Source organism: Anabrus simplex, chromosome 1, assembly GCF_040414725.1.
Source record: "Anabrus simplex isolate iqAnaSimp1 chromosome 1, ASM4041472v1, whole genome shotgun sequence".
Lineage (NCBI taxonomy): Eukaryota > Metazoa > Arthropoda > Insecta > Orthoptera > Tettigoniidae > Anabrus > Anabrus simplex.
The window spans coordinates 1,262,740,239-1,262,758,299 of NC_090265.1; the positions used below are offsets into that span (position 1 = coordinate 1,262,740,239).

The window sequence follows — 18,061 nt, forward strand, 5'->3', positions numbered from 1 at the left end:
TTTGGCAGCAGATTTAGCCAGTTTTCAGTGCTTGAACCAGTGATCATGTTTGTCAATAATCCCTTCGCTTCTGTTGACGTTTGTGAGCTTGGAGGGAGGGTGTGTGAAATATTCGAAAATTATAATCCTGAAGAATTAGAAATGGAAATGTTAAGCCTTCAGTCAGACCTTTCTTTGAAATCCTCCTACGCAACATGTGGCAATTTCTGGACTCTGGTGGGCGTTAAATATATCCCATTAGATTCAACATATCTTTGTGAAGTCGCGTTTTCGACTATGAACATAATAAAAACAAATACCGATCCTGCCTGACAGACTCACACCTGAATGACACGTGAAGAGCAGCCTGTTCTAGTTACACACCAGACTTTCCTCAACTTGCAGCGAGCATGCAGTGCCAGATTTCACATTAATTATGTGAATAAATATATTTTCATATAATTTTTAATTCTAGATTTATTATTATTATTATTATTATTATTATTATTATTATTATTATTATTATTATTATATAGTCATTGTAGTAACGATAACAGTAGTCGAATTAGTGGAATCGTACCTGGCGCCCGCATACCCTTAGTTATCATGTGAATGTGCTCGCGTAGAAACGAACGTTGGAGAGTCCTGATCTAGGCTATCAATAATTGTATTCACGCTGAGAAAAATGGTAGTTTAGGGGAAGGCCTAAAATTTAATTCTGAAATATTGTTGCTATTAGTAGTGCTATCTTGATGAAAATCGGTATGCAAAGTCAGGAAATAAGTCGCTATAGTCTAGGCTGTAAATTATTTTATTCACACTGAGTGAAATGGTAGTTTAGGGGAAAGCCTAAAATGTAATTCTCAAATATTTCTTATTAGAGGTGTAATTGATGAATGCTACATAACTAAGGTTATATAGTATTAAATTTCCTATTATCCATGTCTTATACATTGTTACCGTACTGCCTGTGATCACAAAGATATTAATGAATTTGGATTTTTGTTACTAAGTCCATATCAGCGCCAAGTAACGAGAAAATGGGTAAACAGTATTTAATGAAAATTGGTATGTAAAGTCGAAGAATAAGAAACTACAGTTTACGGTATAAAATATTTTACAAATCACAGAGCCAAAAGAAAACTAAATGTGAAGGCCTACAATATAGAAAGCTCATAACATTGATCAACAATAACATTACATTGACCATTGTTTGTCATAATGTGCATTGTGTCTTCTGTTGCCCCTCATCTCTGGTAGATAGGATTACTACTGCGTAGAGAGTATTTTTATTTGATTTACGTCGCACTGACATAGATAGGTTTTATGGCGACGATGGGATAGGAAAGGGCTAGGAATGCCTTAGGCCTTAATTAAGGTACAGACCCAGCATTTGACTGGTGTGAAAGTGGGAAACCACGGAATACCATCTTCAGCGCTGCCGACAATGGGGATCGAATCCACTGTCTCTCGGATTGAAGCTCACAGCTGCGCACCGCTAACCACACGGTCAACTCACCCAGTCGTACAGAGTTTAACAGCCTACCTGAATATTGATGGGAAGTAGCTGGGGAGTTAGAGATAACTTTCTTTAGCATGCCATTCCCCTGGTTTATAAATTTTCTGATACTACTGGTACGTAACACACTGGATCATCATAGCATTCGGGCTATTCAATCCCTACTCTGAGGCACTGATTGGAATGAACAGTGTGCATATTTAGCGGATTAATGGGAGATGAGTGTTCATGGCAATCTGCGGCCTGGTCATCCCAACTCTCGAACTTTGGACTATTAGATTGGCACCGCAATCTAACCGCAGCACTGTTCGTTAAAAGTGATAAAACGTGCGGCTTTCCATTTGATCAAGTATTTTATATGATAGCATTGCTTTTAATCGCTACATTCATACTTACGTTTTTGTAATGACCTATGTTGATTTCAGTTAGGAAAACCACAAATTCAGTCTTTCTGAGAATCCCGTAGTGAAGCACGGGTACATCAGCTAGTATATATATTTTTTGTTATTATCCACTCTCTATTTACCCTATAATTTTTTATCAGTAGTAACCTTAATTAATAGTATTATTGTAATTCCTTATCTGACTTACATATCTCAATAACAGTAATTGATTACAATGATATTTTAGATTAATACTGTAAAAATAAAAATTGTATGTGGTTAAGTGTAAGAGAGGGCCAAGAGCCCTAACTTCGCCACTTAATAAAGACACAAATAAATAAATAAATGCACGATCTACCAGGCTATTGTAAGCCGCATAGTTATGTGATTTTGGGTGTGACGAATTTGCCTGATTGTGACAGCTATCTGTGTAGGCTTTCTATAAATGGCAAAAAAAAAATGAGGAAGAGTGCCTATTAATCTTGAGGTCCAAGTAATTAATTGACTTTTCTTTTTCGGATTCCAGAGTGAACTTTATATGTGTGTCTATTGTATTAAGTTTATGGAGAGTGGTTACAGCGTCACTTACCCGCTCATCTAGTATCACGAACGTGTCATCCACATACCTAGACCAAAATAGAATATTCTTGAATTTGTCGTCATTAATTATTAATGTATCCTCTAGTAAATCTAAATAAATTTCTGCCAGAATCCCCGAGGCTGGTGACCCCATTGCTAGGCCATCTTGTTTATAGATGATTCAGTCAAATGCAAAATAGTTGTTATTAATAAATAAGCAATTTTAGGATAGCCATAAACTCTTCAGTTTCCAGAACACTCAGATGACTATATGTCTTCAGATTCCTCTTGATAATGGGAGGTAATTTATTAGTTTTTATGTTAGGAAACATATTAACAATATCGAAAGAATGTATGGTGTGATGGGCTTGTAATCCAAATTTATTTAACTCATTTATCAGTTCTAAGGAATTCTTTATAGATTTGTTAACAGTACATCTGTAATGCTGTTTAAGAAATTTCAGGATTTACTGTGCCAATTTATAAAGAGGGCTGGGCCTATAATTTATAATAGGCCTAATGAGGACACTGGCCTTGTGGATTTTTGGCAGCACCCTTGCGGTTGGAAGACCAGGATTCATATTAATTCATTTCTGTTTCTCGAGTTCATTAAAGAGAAATGAAGAATCCTTTAATGTCTGTTTTAATTGACTTTGAAGCGACTGCACTGGGTCTTTCTTCATAACCGAAAAGGCGTCGTTATCAAAAAAACTTTTGGTCTTTTAATATAATCCGATTTTTGCATGACCACTGTTGCGTTGCACTTGTCAGCCTTAGTAACAGTAAGTTCTTCGTTTTTAATCTTCTTTTTTAGTTCTATTATACGCTTCCTGACTGTAAGGGAATCTTTAGTGATGACAGAAGTTGTATTATTATTATTAATGAAAATTTTATTTTGTCTTTGTATGTCCATTCTAACCTCATCCTGCATGTCATTTGGTAATTTCCCTACTGGAACTTCTGCTTCTATGGCAAGTTAGTGGCTACTTTGGCTTGATTGAAATTCGGTCTGTTGTGCTTAGGTCCTTTTTCTAGAGTAACTCTTTCGGTCTCGCTCAAGGTAACATTGGAGAGATTGATCACTGGAGTATGGAACTGTTTCAAAGGATCTTTATTAGGTGACGAATCGTTCCTTAAAAAATGGGAGGGGGGGTCGGGGTTTCCCTGTGGCTACTTCCTCCTTTGAAGCTTCTAGTTTTTTCCCTAATGTTAATTGCTTTCTTGAAAGTATGCTAAATAATTTATATTGAACTTTATCTTGGAAAATATTCCATTGAGCTTTAGAAAGTAGAGCTGTGGCCTTGAGGTGGAATTTGTACAGTTGTTGATTCAAGAAAGCTTTTTCTTTTATGAAGAAATTTTAATTCATTATTTAACCAAAGTTTCTTGGATTTACTCAAAGTTGTTCGTTGATGAGAAAAACTAAGATTCTGTATTCACCCTAGTCCACATCCTCACTGAGTGCGCCAATCTCTCTTGCAAGAAACATTCAAACTCATACCAGCTGACGACAAGAATGCTGTTAATCTCATCATTTGCTTTATGTGAGAGTGGATTAATCAAGCACAAATATTATATTTCAAGTGTTCTCTTGATTTGTTTGCCTCCATTTTGGCGTGATAACATATTTTTTGTTATATTTTTTTTATATTTTCAAATTCTCTTTTTGAATAAATTTTATTTTCAATTTTATTTCCAATTAATTTGTTCCGAGAGGATGGTTACCTAGTTGTACTTCATCTTAAAAACAAAAATCACCACCACCACTACCAGTTCACATCTTCTGTGGAGCACTAGCCATTCTATAGCATCTCTTGATGCAAGATCTCATGCTTCTTTCTTCCCTTGTATTTTTCTTGCCCTGTTTTAATTCATAGAAATCATCATTTTGTAATATGAACTGCCATATAAAATTAGTGTTGTATCTTTATAATTTATATATATATATATATATAAAAAACATTGGTTATCTTGCAGGTTGGAGGTCGAAACTTTGTCCTTTTCTTCATGATTGAAGCTGAACCTAGAATGGCAGACAAACCAGTAGTATTCTATTTATTCATTGTTTGGAGTTTGATTGAAATTATTCGGTAAGTCTTGTACAATAATAAGTATGGTAGACTTTTTTTTTTTTTTTTTTTTTTTGGGCAGAACTTTGTATATTTTCACACCACTGCTGCCACTACCACCTCTCCCCACCTCCCATACAAGGCTGTTCTAACACTCTTTCTCCTATGTATTTTTCTTGTCCTGTTTTATTCATTGAAATAATAATATTGTGATATGAGAAGCCATATAAAATTAGTGTTGTATATGTTTTAACTTTAAAACATTGCTTATCTTACAGGTTGCTTCTCAAAATTTGACCAGACAGGTCAGTTTTTCTTTTAGTTCAATATATTTTGATATCCAATGCTAATATCAGCTTTTCTTAGAATTCACTGTCTGGAACTATAAATAGAAAAAAGGAAAAAAGATAGGAAAAAGGAATAATAATGGTATAGTATTGTAAAGGTGGAAGAATGATTCCAGAAGCAGAAAGAAAATTACATTCAGAAAGGATGAAACAGTATTGGGTTGACAAAAAGAACAACAACCTCTATAAACCTGACTAAGTAGTCCTATGTTGGCTAAAAAATAAAATAAATAGTAAAGATGGAATTGCCCAACCATTAAGAACTCCTAACTTGTTAAGGTTGACAATATGGACTAACTTTAAAATTCATTTCTTGTACTATTTTATTAGTTACTAGGTAAAGTACCCATTCTTCTTACAGATTTATTAACAAGGATTAAAGTGGTTAAATTAAGGTGAGCTGTAAGTATATGTGTTTTGCAACATGCTCTTGTAGACAGTATTTACAACCTTCTCATCAGGTACATAAATAAATACATATGTTATACCCCCTTGACACTTGAAAAGCTGCCACGTAAATCTGGCCATAACTGAAGCACTGGTTGTGTAGATAATGATGCAAAATGAAAAATGAATTATAAACCCACCAAATATGAATTCTGAACCTCCACAATATTAAATAGATAGAAACACGGAATATACATATAATACAGTGATGATGATGATGATGATGATGATGATGGTGGCCGAATAAATTAACTACAGCCCACAGTAGTTCTCAGATATGGATATAACTCTAGAACCCAAATGCTCTCTGCAGAATTTCATGCTCATTCTTCAGCTGGCCTGTTAACAAAGAGCTATCTGTGTCGGTGCGACGTAAAGCAAATAGAAAAAAAATATAAAAAAATATGTTAACACATGAATGACGACTTATGTGCGAAATGTGTAGCCAGTTGATTAGAGAAGGCACTGTACATATTGTCCAAAATATTTCTAGCTTTTGAAATCTCATCTCTGTTTAAATCAAAATTTCTTATGTTTGTCATAATTTTTTAAAACTACATGGACTTTTCAAAATTTGTGGTTCTTAAATCTATTGCTGTGTAATACAACATGCCAAGTGGGCTATTCCAGCAAACTTTGGCTGTCAAATTCACAATTTTATTCTTGGCTTCAGTTTGCTGGAAATAACATTTTTTCAGTTGATGGAAGGTATATTAAAAAAAGAGGTATTCTAAATAAACAAATTTCACTTCCTTAAGTCTTCTTGTGCGCTTTAGATGTTAAATATTTTGTTAAATCTGTGCATTATGGCATGGTAAGGCTAGATTCCAATTTACAGTGCCTGTATACTGCATGTTACTCTATGATATTTCTTTAGATATAGGGATTTCTACTCCAACTAATGATACGAGTTCATCTTCCAGTGTGTTTCTGCATGGTTTTTATTCAGACTTTTCAGTAACGATATTAAATGCAGTGGAACCCCAAATTCCTTTAGCACCTGCCACAACTTGTCCCACATAACACAATCAAAGGCCTTTTTGTAGTCCAGGAAGCAAATAAAGGCGGGGACACAAAACTCGCTTTTGGCCTTTGGCCAGACGGTTCTGCAGTGTTTCAAGATGATAACACGCTGCCACATTGCTCCCACGTCGCCCAGGAATGGTTGCAGGAACATGCAGCGGAGGTCTAACGACTGCCATGGCCACCCAAGAGCTCCGATATGAACCCTTTCGAGCATATCTGGGATGTCCTGGAAAGCAGGCTCTGTGCCGTGGATCCTGCACTCATGAACAAACCAGCATTGGCGACCGCTCTGCACACGATTTGGTGTCAGCTGCGTCCAGAGGACTACCAGGGACTTGTCGACTCACTTCCACAGCGTCTCACTGCAGTTCGCAGGGCCAGAGGAGGCCCCACACGCTATTAGGCGACTATCTCATGACATTTGCTAAGTCAGTGTATATCTCTGCCAAGATCCCTGAGGCCGGTGATCCCATTGCCAAGCCATCTTGTTGGTATATTATATTGTCGAATGTGAAAAAGTTGTTATTGACTACCAATTTTAAGACAGCCGTAAAATCAAGAATCTCGAGTTTACTCAGACGACTATGTGTTCAAGTTTCTTTCAATAATGGAAAATATTTTTTTGTTACTAATGCTAGGGTACATGTTGACAATATCTAAAGAATGTAAAGAATGGTGTGGTTGAATTTCAAAGTTGTTCAATTTCTCAATTAGATCTATAGTGCTTTTAATAGATTTTTTAAATAAAAACTTAGAATTATTCTTAAGAAATTTCTGAATGAATTGGGCTGATTTGTAGAGGGGACTGGGTCTGTAATTAATAATCAGGTGAATGGGGACATCAGCCTTGTGGATCTTAGGGAAATCTTTTGCAGTGGGCAGACCCGGATTCATGTTCAATAATTTCGTCTTCTCATGATCAGTAAATAGGAAAGAGGTGTTCTTTAATGTTTGTTTAAGATGTTGAATCTGTTGATTAGGGTCTTTATTAATTATAGAAAAAGAACTATTGCAGAATTTTTTTTTTGGTTTATTCAACTTTATCCACAACAACGGTCAGCTTTTGTAATGATGAGGTTATTATCTTCAATTTTTTTTTAAAGCTTGATAATAAGTTCTCGTTCAGCAAAAGTGTCTCTGTTGTTATCATTCTTAGTAGGTTTTGTATTTGTAATAGAGGTGTGAATCTTATTTAATTTTCTCTTTACATCTAGTCTTACTTCGTCTTGTAATTCTTGGGGCATTTTACTGATAGCTGTTTCAGGTTCTGTAACTAAGTTAAAAAATGTATTAACTTTGTTTAAGTTATTCCAATTATGTTTAGGGCCTTTTGAGAAGATTGCTCGGTTCTTTGGTTACTTTCGTAGCATTTCTATGTAATGCTGAGTTGTTTTTGAGTGTGTTGAGCTTTCTTTCTAAGATACTCTGTTTTTTAGAAACAATCTGTTGTCAACCTGGGTTTGAAATATGTCCCATTGAGCGCTTGAAAACAGGCAAGCTGCTTCAAGGTGAGACTCATAGAGTCGATTGTTCAGAAAAGATTTTTTTCTTATAAAGGAACTTAATTTCATTATTTAACCAAATCTTGTTAACTTTGGCTTGGGTTCTGGAATGGTCAGCAGAAATGTTTTCTATTGCTAGTTTTAAGAAAATTGGGAAATAATTTGTGTGCAATACATTGTTTAAGAAAGTTTATATCTTTGCCCAGAAACATGAAAGTGGTATATAACTCCAATTCAGTAAGCAGAATTAACATCTTTTCAAGGCCAAGCATATACCATTTTAAATGCAATAACTGTAATTCTTCTTACATAGGATAAACCGGTCGCAACTTCAAAATTAGATACTCTGAATACGTTAACGCGATAAAATACAATAGGTTTTCAGCAGTAGGGCAACATATGTAGGACGTAAAACATAATTTCACTACATTAGACCAAGATATTGAAATTATCAGTGTCCAAAACAAAGGCCCTGAAACTGAAACTGAAAACTGTTTAATACACCTTGATTAGATTTTTGATCCTAACCTAAACCTTAATGACTTATCTGAGAAACTGAATATCCTTTTTGACTTCCTTATCTTAGTTTTCAAATGCTTCAAGTAGACAAGTAGGCGGTCGATCTTTCACGTCATACACAGCACCTTCTCACGCTAATTGCCCCTACCACAATGCCACCCCCCCCCGATCCACCTTAGACAACTCCCCATACCCCCTTATCTCTTATTCCCTCCCCCTTCTACCTCTGCTCAATTTCTGTTCTTACTTCGTCTTATACTTCATTTATTAGCTCTTCTAAACACGTCTACCCAACATGGCGAGCTAAACAAGGCGAGCCTCATAATATTACTTGTTTTTATCTTACCACTTTTCACCGTTTTTATTTTTAACAAATTTTTCCATTTTTCTATGGACTTCATAAATCCACATTCAACTGATAAATTTAGATCCTACAATATATCTTAGGAGCTTATATGTCGCTACCCAACTTTATAAGTGCCGATAAAACAAAAGTATGTTATTCCTTGCCTAGCAACAAGTGTACACAAGCTGCATCCTACAAGATGCTTTTTTTAATCACAGTATAATAAGCCAACCCTCAAGATTTAATATATATGATTTCAATGCTCACAGCAGGAGTGTACAAGACCGTCACAGTGCTTACAAACTCCAAATGAAAAATTCTATATTTGTGAAAAGTGTTACATTTTACATGTATCCTTCAGTTCCTTTACATTATAACACTCACAGCAAGAGTGTACAAGACTGTTATGAACTTCAATTGAATACTTTTTCGTGAAAGTGTTATATATTTTACTTATATCCCTTAAAGTGTTATGTGTGTTGATAATTGTATACTTTTTGCCCTGCTTTTTTCAATCAGCTGAGGATGGTACCAAATATGTGTCGAAACCGGTCCCGAATTAAACATGTTGTAACATAAGTTTGTTCAACTGTATATCAGTGTATTGAATAGGTGGAACCTCTTAACTCTTTTTAACATTGTAAAGGGGATAGTGTTACGAAAATGTTGTGAACTTTGCGCTGTGAAGACTTGGGAGTTAGGAGATAAGCTGCTCCATTAAGTGGTATTTGCATGAAATAAATTTAATGTTTAAAGGCCTGTATTGACAGTGATTAAATATTTATATTTAAGTGGTATTTTCCGAGCTGTCAGTGGAGAGACGGCATGGAATGACATAGACAATTAATCTTGATTGGAGATTTTAAAGGTAGAAAAGCGCATAATATGAAGATAAAGTTGGAATTCAAGAGGACAAATTGGGACAAATATTCATGTACAAGAAGAGGAATATTCGGGAATGGAATACTGTAATTAAAGGGAAATGTTCAATAAATTTCCAGGTTCTCTGAAATCATTTAAGGAAAAATTAGGTAAACAGTTGATAGGGATTCTGCCACTTGGTCGAGTCCAAAATGCAGATCAGTGTTGATTGATTGCATTTATTTATTTATTTATTTATTTTGACTTCCTGCTTTTTTTTGAATGGTGGGGCTAATTGTCACTGTAGAGAACTTGTTAATGCATCAAGTTCCCCGTGGTGTGCTTGTAAAGAACAGTTTAGAAAGTTAGCACGGATAGGGTTAATGTAAATTTGAAAGGATTCTCTAAGTGATGATATTCCTTATGAGTAATTTTGGGAGCGAAGATGACTCGTATATTGATTTGAAACCTGTGGCCAAGTGCAGATCCTTATCTCCAACCCACCCATTAGGATTTACACATCTAGCTTCCCGTTTCCCACATACCCATTCCATAGTCTCATTCAAATCCCCGGTCACCCTCCAGTTAGTATCCCTCCTACACATTAATGCACTGATAACAATCTCTGCTCCCTCAGACTTCTACCACCCCCTGCGGGTGGAGGACGCACATGTAGAATACACCTGCGGTATCCCCTGCCTGTCGTAAGGGGCGACCTAGGTGCGGACATGGATTGCGGTTTGGTATAATGTGTTGTACCTCCTGTAGATGGGAGGGGCTGAATACATCCACAGGTAATCCCTGCCTGTCGTAGAAGGTGACTAAAAGGGTCATGTGGCCATGGTCCCCTCTCTATTTTTTATTGTTTTTCCGAGGGTTAGTTGTAGATCATTTCAAAATTTTTGATGTGCATGCTGCTCGGAGATGGACCTCCTATGTGTGTGACTATGCTCGAAAGCCCGTGTCAGTAACCACCCAGGAAGCGGCAGCTGGGAGTGTCATGTACCCAGGCAGTAGTATCTGCCTGACAACACAGGTCCCCGCACAGCCGAATGCCAGAAGGACATATTAATTATTTTTATTTATTTTTACCTATATTTAGTGCTCTGTACACGCTATGGGGCATGCTATTGCGGGTGACTGGAGGAAGGGAATCCTAGTACTCATTGCCTCAGTCCTCCCGTATTAGGCATCGTCCAACATCAGACCCCGGGCAATACCGGCTATGACCAGGTGGGTATTTTCTTGGCTGCTTGGTTCGGCTACAGAGACCCCTGATCGGAGTAGGTGGCATTCGGGGAGGATGATTTCTGGCAGGGCGTCGAAACAACTTCTGCCTGCCTCCTCAGGTAGTTCGCTACCCAAGTCTTAAACTTTTGATTCCCTAATGGGGGCAACCTGAACTGATGGACACGATTACAAGCTGGTTAAATCTATTCTTTTCAGTCGACACATCGAAGGTGTATACAGTGAACTTGGGGATCTGAAGATGATGCGCAATGGTGGTTTGCTTCTGAAGATGAGCACTGCGCTCCAAGCAGATCGGTTGCTTAAATGCGACCACTTTGGTGACATCCCCGTCAAAGTGGAAGAACACAAAACCTTGAATCTGGTTCGTGGAGTTATTTTCCACCGTGATCTCGTTCTGAACACTGACGATGAATTGATGGAAGACATGAAGCCCCTTGGCGTGACACACGTCCGGCGTATCACACGTAAAGTCAACGGTGAAGACGTTGCCACAGGTGCATTCATAGTCTCCTTCAAATTGTCAGTGTTGCCAGAGAAAGTCAAGGTAACAACCTATCGTTGCGATGTGAGGCCGTACATCCCGCCTCCTATGCGATGCTATCAATGCCAGAGAACTGATGGACACGATTACAAGCTGGTTAAATCTATTCTTTTCAGTCGACACATCGAAGGTGTATACAGTGAACTTGAGGATCTGAAGATGATGCGCAATGGTGGTTTGCTTCTGAAGATGAGCACTGCGCTCCAAGCAGATCGGTTGCTTAAATGCGACCACTTTGGTGACATCCCCGTCAAAGTGGAAGAACACAAAACCTTGAATCTGGTTCGTGGAGTTATTTTCCACCGTGATCTCGTTCTGAACACTGACGATGAATTGATGGAAGACATGAAGCCCCTTGGCGTGACACACGTCCGGCGTATCACACGTAAAGTCAACGGTGAAGACGTTGCCACAGGTGCATTCATAGTCTCCTTCAAATTGTCAGTGTTGCCAGAGAAAGTCAAGGTAACAACCTATCGTTGCGATGTGAGGCCGTACATCCCTCCTCCTATGCGATGCTATCAATGCCAGAGATTCGGACACATGGTATCTCGTTGTTCGAATCAGTTTGTGTGTGGTACATGTGGAAAAGTAGCCCATGGCGCAGAGGAGTGCACAACTCCGTACAAGTGCACTAACTCCTCTGGTCTTCATTCTCCTCGAGATTGGAACTGTCCAACCTATCTGAGTGAGAAGAAGATCCAGGAGATCAAGACCCTGGATGGTCTTTCCTACCAGGAAGCGTGCCATAAGTTTAATTCTCTGAATGCACCGGCCAAGACACTAGACTTCAGCATGATAGCGCAGTCTCTCCCAGGTTCCTCATTTTCAACTGGAACACCTTTCCAGAAGATTGCTGCGCCCAAGGCGGCAGTTGCTCCTGTGAGCAATGCCGCTAAGAGAATGAGCTCGAAGGTGGGTCCATCCCAGCCTTCGACCACCAATAAGTCTGTGCCGGCAAAGAAACCTACGCCGTTACAAAAGGTCGGCGAAAGCCGCGCCTAAGCCGGTGGAGCCGGCATCATCGACCAGGTCTGGGAAATCACCTCCCAGCCCGTCTAAACAAGAATCAACGGCGGGGAAGAAGAGCGCCCTTACCAGGCGTTCTTTCACATCTCCTAGGAATCAGGCCTCACGCCCTCCACCCGGAGGGTCTGATTCTGCGCCAGCGGGTTTTCCTCGTGGAAAATCTGTGCGCTCCCCTCGTAGGAAGAAACGCTGCCCCTGGACTATGTCGAAGAAATTCAAGGCATGCATCACCTCTGGTGACGAGGTGATGCACATGTAGCATTTATCTCCATCTTCGGATGGGGATGTGAGTGTAGGTTGGGTAGCATTACACTGCGTCTAACCTAAACCTCAGAAGTCCACACTCACACTATGGCACTGTTACAGTGGAATGGTAACGGTTATGATAGGCATCTTGCTGAACTGTGTCAGCTCATTAGCGAGTATTCGGTGAGTATAGTCTGTATTTAGGAAACAAATTTCCGACCGGGTCATCATACGGTCTTTAGAAATTTTCGACTAAACTCGACAGAACAACATTATGCTCACGGGGCTTTTCCAGTGGCGTTGGCATTTTTGTCTGTTCTGATACCTACAGCAAAGAGATTCCACTAAGAACTCCGCTGCAGGCTGTAGTAGTTCGCGTTCTGCTGCCTGTCATAGCAACAGTGTGTAATGTTTATTTTCCACCAGGCCAGCCTCGTAGCATAAATGATCTTATAGGTCAGCTTCCCCCTCCCTTCCTCTTATTGGGAGATTTTAACACCCATCATCCTATATGGGGCTCCGAGACGCCTTGCCCCCGGGGAAGAGAGCTGGAAACATTAATAACAGAGCTGGATTTATATATTTTGAACACAGGGTAACCAACTCACTTTAGTGTACATTACGGCACATATTCTCGCATAGCTGAACGTTAGTTCCGCTGTTTCGGTGAAATACACACGATGATCTCTGTGACAGTGACCATTTTCCCATCATCCTTACTTTGTTGAAACAAAAATCTGTCGAGGCTCCTCCTCAATGGATTCTTAAACATGCTGATTGGCCAAAGTACACATCACTAGCTGTCTTCAACGACGATACCAGGCGGACCGTCGGCGAGGAAATAACTTACATCACCCAAGTTATTCTTGCTGCTGCTGAGGAATCCATTCCATCCTTCTCAGGGACTCCTCGCCGAAAACTCGTTCCTTGGTGGAACGAAGAAATTGCAGCAGCTATCAAAGAACGCCGTCGTGCAACGTTACCGTAGACAGCCTACTGTGGTCAATTTGGTAACATTTAAAAAACTCTGCGTTAAGGCCAAGGTCAAAGTATTCGCCAAAGTAAGAAAGCTTCGTTTGAGAGATATGTGTCGTCAATGACGTCACATACTCCATCATCTCAAGCATGGACTAAACTTCAATGTATTTCGTGTATCCAAGGGTCATCTTCTGTACCGGGAATTTCCATTGCAGGCAGTGTCGACACTGAACCACTCTCAATTGCTGACCATCTAGCTAGTCATTTCGTGGATCTATCTGGTTCCGGGAATTACCATTGTGATTTCCTCGCTCTGAAGCGGGAGGCAGAACGTCATCACCTTAGTTTTGCCACTCAAGCTTCAGAGGACTATAATGTGCCCTTTACGGAGTGGGAACTCTGCAGTGCCTTAGCGCTTTGCAAGGACACAACTCCTGGACCAGGCAGTATCCATAACTAGATGTTGAAACACCTTAGTGAGGATAGTCTACTTTATCTCCTTCGTGTGTTCAACCGAATCTGGATAGGGGGTGATTTTCCATCTCAGTGGCGAGAGGGCATAGTTATTCCTGTCCTCAAGCCTGACAAAGATCCTCAGTATGCAGGAAGTTACAGACCGATTTGTCTTACAAACTGCCTTTGTAAGCTCTTTGAGAGGATAGTAAATCGTCAACTTGTGTGGTGTCTGGAGAAACAAGGACTCCTGTCCGAGTACCAGTGTGGTTTTTGAGCCACTCGCTCGACCACTGACCACTTGGTAAGCCTGGAGAGCTCTATCCGGGATGTTTTTCTCCGCATACAGCATTTGGTAGCTGTTTTCTTTGACTTAGAAAAGGCCTGTAACACCACCTGTTGATATGGTATCCTTTCAGTCCTGCATCAATAGAGATTCCAAGGTCACTTGCCAGTATTTATTGCGAATTTTTTGTCCCTCCGTCTATTCCGTGTCCGAGTAGGGAGGACATATTTGCAATACCACGTTCAGGAAAATCGAGTCCCACAGGGATCGGTTCTTAGTGTCACTCTGTTTGCGATTGCCATAAACGGTATTGTTGCTGCTGCTGGTTCAGCAGTCATACGTCGCTATATGTGGACAATTTTGCTCTGCACTATAGCTCGCATAATATGGCAGTCGCAGAGCGACAATTACAGCAAGCTATTAGGAGAGTGGAGCAGGGGACCTTCGAACATGGCTTTCGGTTTTCCACCACAAAGACCTGTGTTGTCCACTTTTGTTGCCAACGTTCTTTTGACCCTCCTCCTGAACTTTGTTTAGGAAATATAGGTCTTCCGGTAGTTGTCACTTACTGATTTCTTCGGGCTCCTTTTTGATGGCAAATAATCGTGGGAGCCACATGCGCGGGAGTTAAAAGTGCATTGCACTAATAAGCTGAATATCATGAAGTTTCTTAGCAGCATTAATTGGGAGGCTGACCGCATGGTGCTCCTACAATTCTATAGGGCACATATTTTATCCCAGCTAGACTACAGCAGACTACAGACTCGAGCAACGCGGCCGGTTGGAATACGCTTGGATAGCAGTCACAGATTGTTTCACGTACCTTCGGTTCCTTGCCTTGTCAGACAACGAAGTTGGGTACCTCCGTGGGTAGTACGATGACCTGAAATAATCCTCGATCTGCACTCTGGCCCGAAGGAAAACACGATCCCTTTGATTTATTGGAGGCTCTTCCTGTCAGTTGTTGTCCAGTATCCAAGTTCAGTCATCGTTTACACAGATGGCTCAAGAACAGACACGAAAGTGGGCTGTGCATTCGTTGTTGACAGTGATAGGTTTCTTTTTGCTCTCCCAGAAACTTGTAGTGTGTACACAGCGGAGCTCTATGCCATCTGTGAAGCTCTGCGGTATGCACTGTCCGATGAGCGCTGACACTTTCTTCTGTGTGCTGACTCCTTGACCTCTCTACAGTGTATTGATACCTGCTTCCCTCGCCACTCTCTCGTGCAGCAGATCCAGGACCTGCTGGCCATGTGTTCGGATGCTGGCACCAGAATCACGTTAATGTGGCTCCCAAGCCACATGGGTATAGAGGGAAATGAGTTAGCAGATAAGGCTGCCAAGGAGGCAGTAACACTGCCCCCATTGCCTTACAAGGTTCCAGCAAGTGATATTTGCTCTCAGCTGAGACATCTAGTTATGTCCCATTGGAAGATGGAGTGGCAGGCCACTCCACTTCCAAATAAGCTGAGAGCGATAAAATGTACGAAGGTATGGAGGACTTCCCTTCGGGCTTCTCGGAGGGAAGCAGTTGTATTATGTCGTCTAAGGATCGGCCACGGTATAATGACGTACTCCCATCTATTGAAAGGAGAACCCCCTCCGGTGTGTACTTGCGGCGATCATCTTACCGTGGTGCGCATCCTTACGGAGTGCATGGACCTGATCGATCTGTGCTGTAGGCTAACACTCCTGAGTACCATCTTCCTCATCCTGCATGATGACGAGCAGTCAGCAGACTTCATCATCCGTTTTATGAGGGATAGTGGGTTTTTTATGGCGTGTAATAATGTATCTTGTGTTAGTGTCTTTGTGTTAACTGCGCTTTTGTTCCTTTGAATCTTAGTTTGTGTTTGCATATTTTAATGTGTTATTTTAACTTCTGACATATCTGTATTTCCAGGCAGTGCCTCATTCGATTATCACCCCTATTTTCTACACTTTTATTAGAAAACCAGCTGATATACCCATGCTTCGCTATGGAATTCTACATTGTATACAGAATTCTAGGTTGGGTAGTGTACACGTTGTGAGCAAGATTGTAGTAAATTGCACAGTTCTTAACGTTACCCTAGAAACACAACGGGGAATTCACCAAATGTCTTTTCTCATATGAAGATTGGGTTAGGGAATTTTCATTGTAATGGTAGGACCGCTTGCCTACCATCAGTCACAATCAGGTTGGGGAGTTTTTGTTATAATGGCAGATACTCACTCTCCATGTGCCTTTTTATGTCTTCAGAAAGACTGTCTTAGTGGTTTTCCCAACTGAAATGGACATGTCATTACAATGACGTCAGTAGGAATGGCGCGATTAAAAGCAATGCTTTCATATAAAATACTCGATCAAATGAAAAGCCACACATTTTCTCACTTTTAATGAACAGTAGGCTACTACACTGCCGATCTAACAGTCCAAAGTTCCAGAGCTGGAATGACCAAGTCACAGACAGCCATGATACGTTAACACTCTATGTCAGGGCAAAAACTATGCCCTTTTACTAATCTGTTTCCTACGAGTACTTGATGAGTTAAAAAAATTTCAATTCACTACACTGGTGGCAGAAAAATCAAATTTTTCCTCCAAGCCAGAGAATAAACCCCCTCTTTACTGCTAATTTGAAATTAAATTAATGTAGCACAATTAATAAAAGTGAAGAGGAAGAAGCTTTTCTTAAGAAACAGCTCTTTTCAGGGTTGAAGTTTGAGTTATTTAGTGAATTGTGGTGCTATAATTTTGAATAGGCCTAAATTGTAATTCTAGACCAGGTCATACTACTACTACTACTACTACTACTACTACTACTACTACTACAATTTTTTTGTTGTGGCAGGGAAAAATCTTTTAAACACACCACTCTCTGTGGGAGTTGGATTTCCACCAACTAAAAACCCCTGCCCTCTTCACTCAGCCCATTCTGGAACTGCTTGACGGCATGACATCAGAATGGAGTGATGTATATTATTTCTTCCTTTCTCTTCTTTCTCCTTTGTCCCCATAATGCATGTCGCCATTGCCGTTACTGTGTTCCAGGCAAGCGGGCTCTCCCACATGATCTGAGCCAGATTCCCTGACGTGAGTCGTTGGCCAAGTTGTTGGCAGGCTTTCCTTCGTTCTTCTTCCCATCGAACACAGTAGAAAAAAGTGTGTTCTACTCTATCCCTTTCAGAACAGTACCAACAATCATCTCCCTGCATCTTTCCCATCTTCATGGCGTATACCCCAAATCTTCCATGTCCTGTCAGGATCTGTGACAGAAAGTAATCTACCTGCCGATGTCTACATTTAAGCCAGCTTCCTATGTCCGGTATTAGCTTTTTTGTCCATTGGCCAACATCGGTTGTGCTATCCCATCGGCCTTGCCAGTCTAGTAAGAGCTGGTTCCTCAAGGCTTTCTTTTCTTCAGCAGATATAGCCGCACCCCTTTCATGCCAAAGTTTTCTCTCTACCACGAGGAGGTCAATGGGAATAGTGGCAGCTACAACTTGTAAAGCTGCTGTCGTAACAGTTCGATATGCACAGATAACTCTGAGCAGCATTTTCCTCTGTACTCTTTCCATAGCTCTTTGGTGAATCTTCCTCCTGAGTGCATTGTGCTGGATAGGTGCAGCATAAAGTAAAATGGAGTATACCGCAGAGTACATAATCTGTCTCTTAACTGTTTTTGGTCCCCCGATGTTAGGCATAAGTCTAGCTAAT

General features: G+C 40.1%; 1 protein-coding gene across 3 annotated transcripts in view; it reads left to right on the forward strand.

Moving 5' to 3' along the window:
* The window catches only part of Hacd2 (3-hydroxyacyl-CoA dehydratase 2), a 332,961-nt gene that overhangs the window by 201,529 nt on the left and 113,371 nt on the right, over positions 1 to 18,061 (forward strand). For all 3 annotated transcript variants that reach the window (XM_067152070.2, XM_067152072.2, XM_067152071.2), the window contains exon 8: positions 4,438 to 4,550. In XM_067152070.2, coding sequence (XP_067008171.2) covers positions 4,438 to 4,550 — 113 coding nt within the window. The remainder of the gene's footprint in view (positions 1 to 4,437; positions 4,551 to 18,061) is intronic.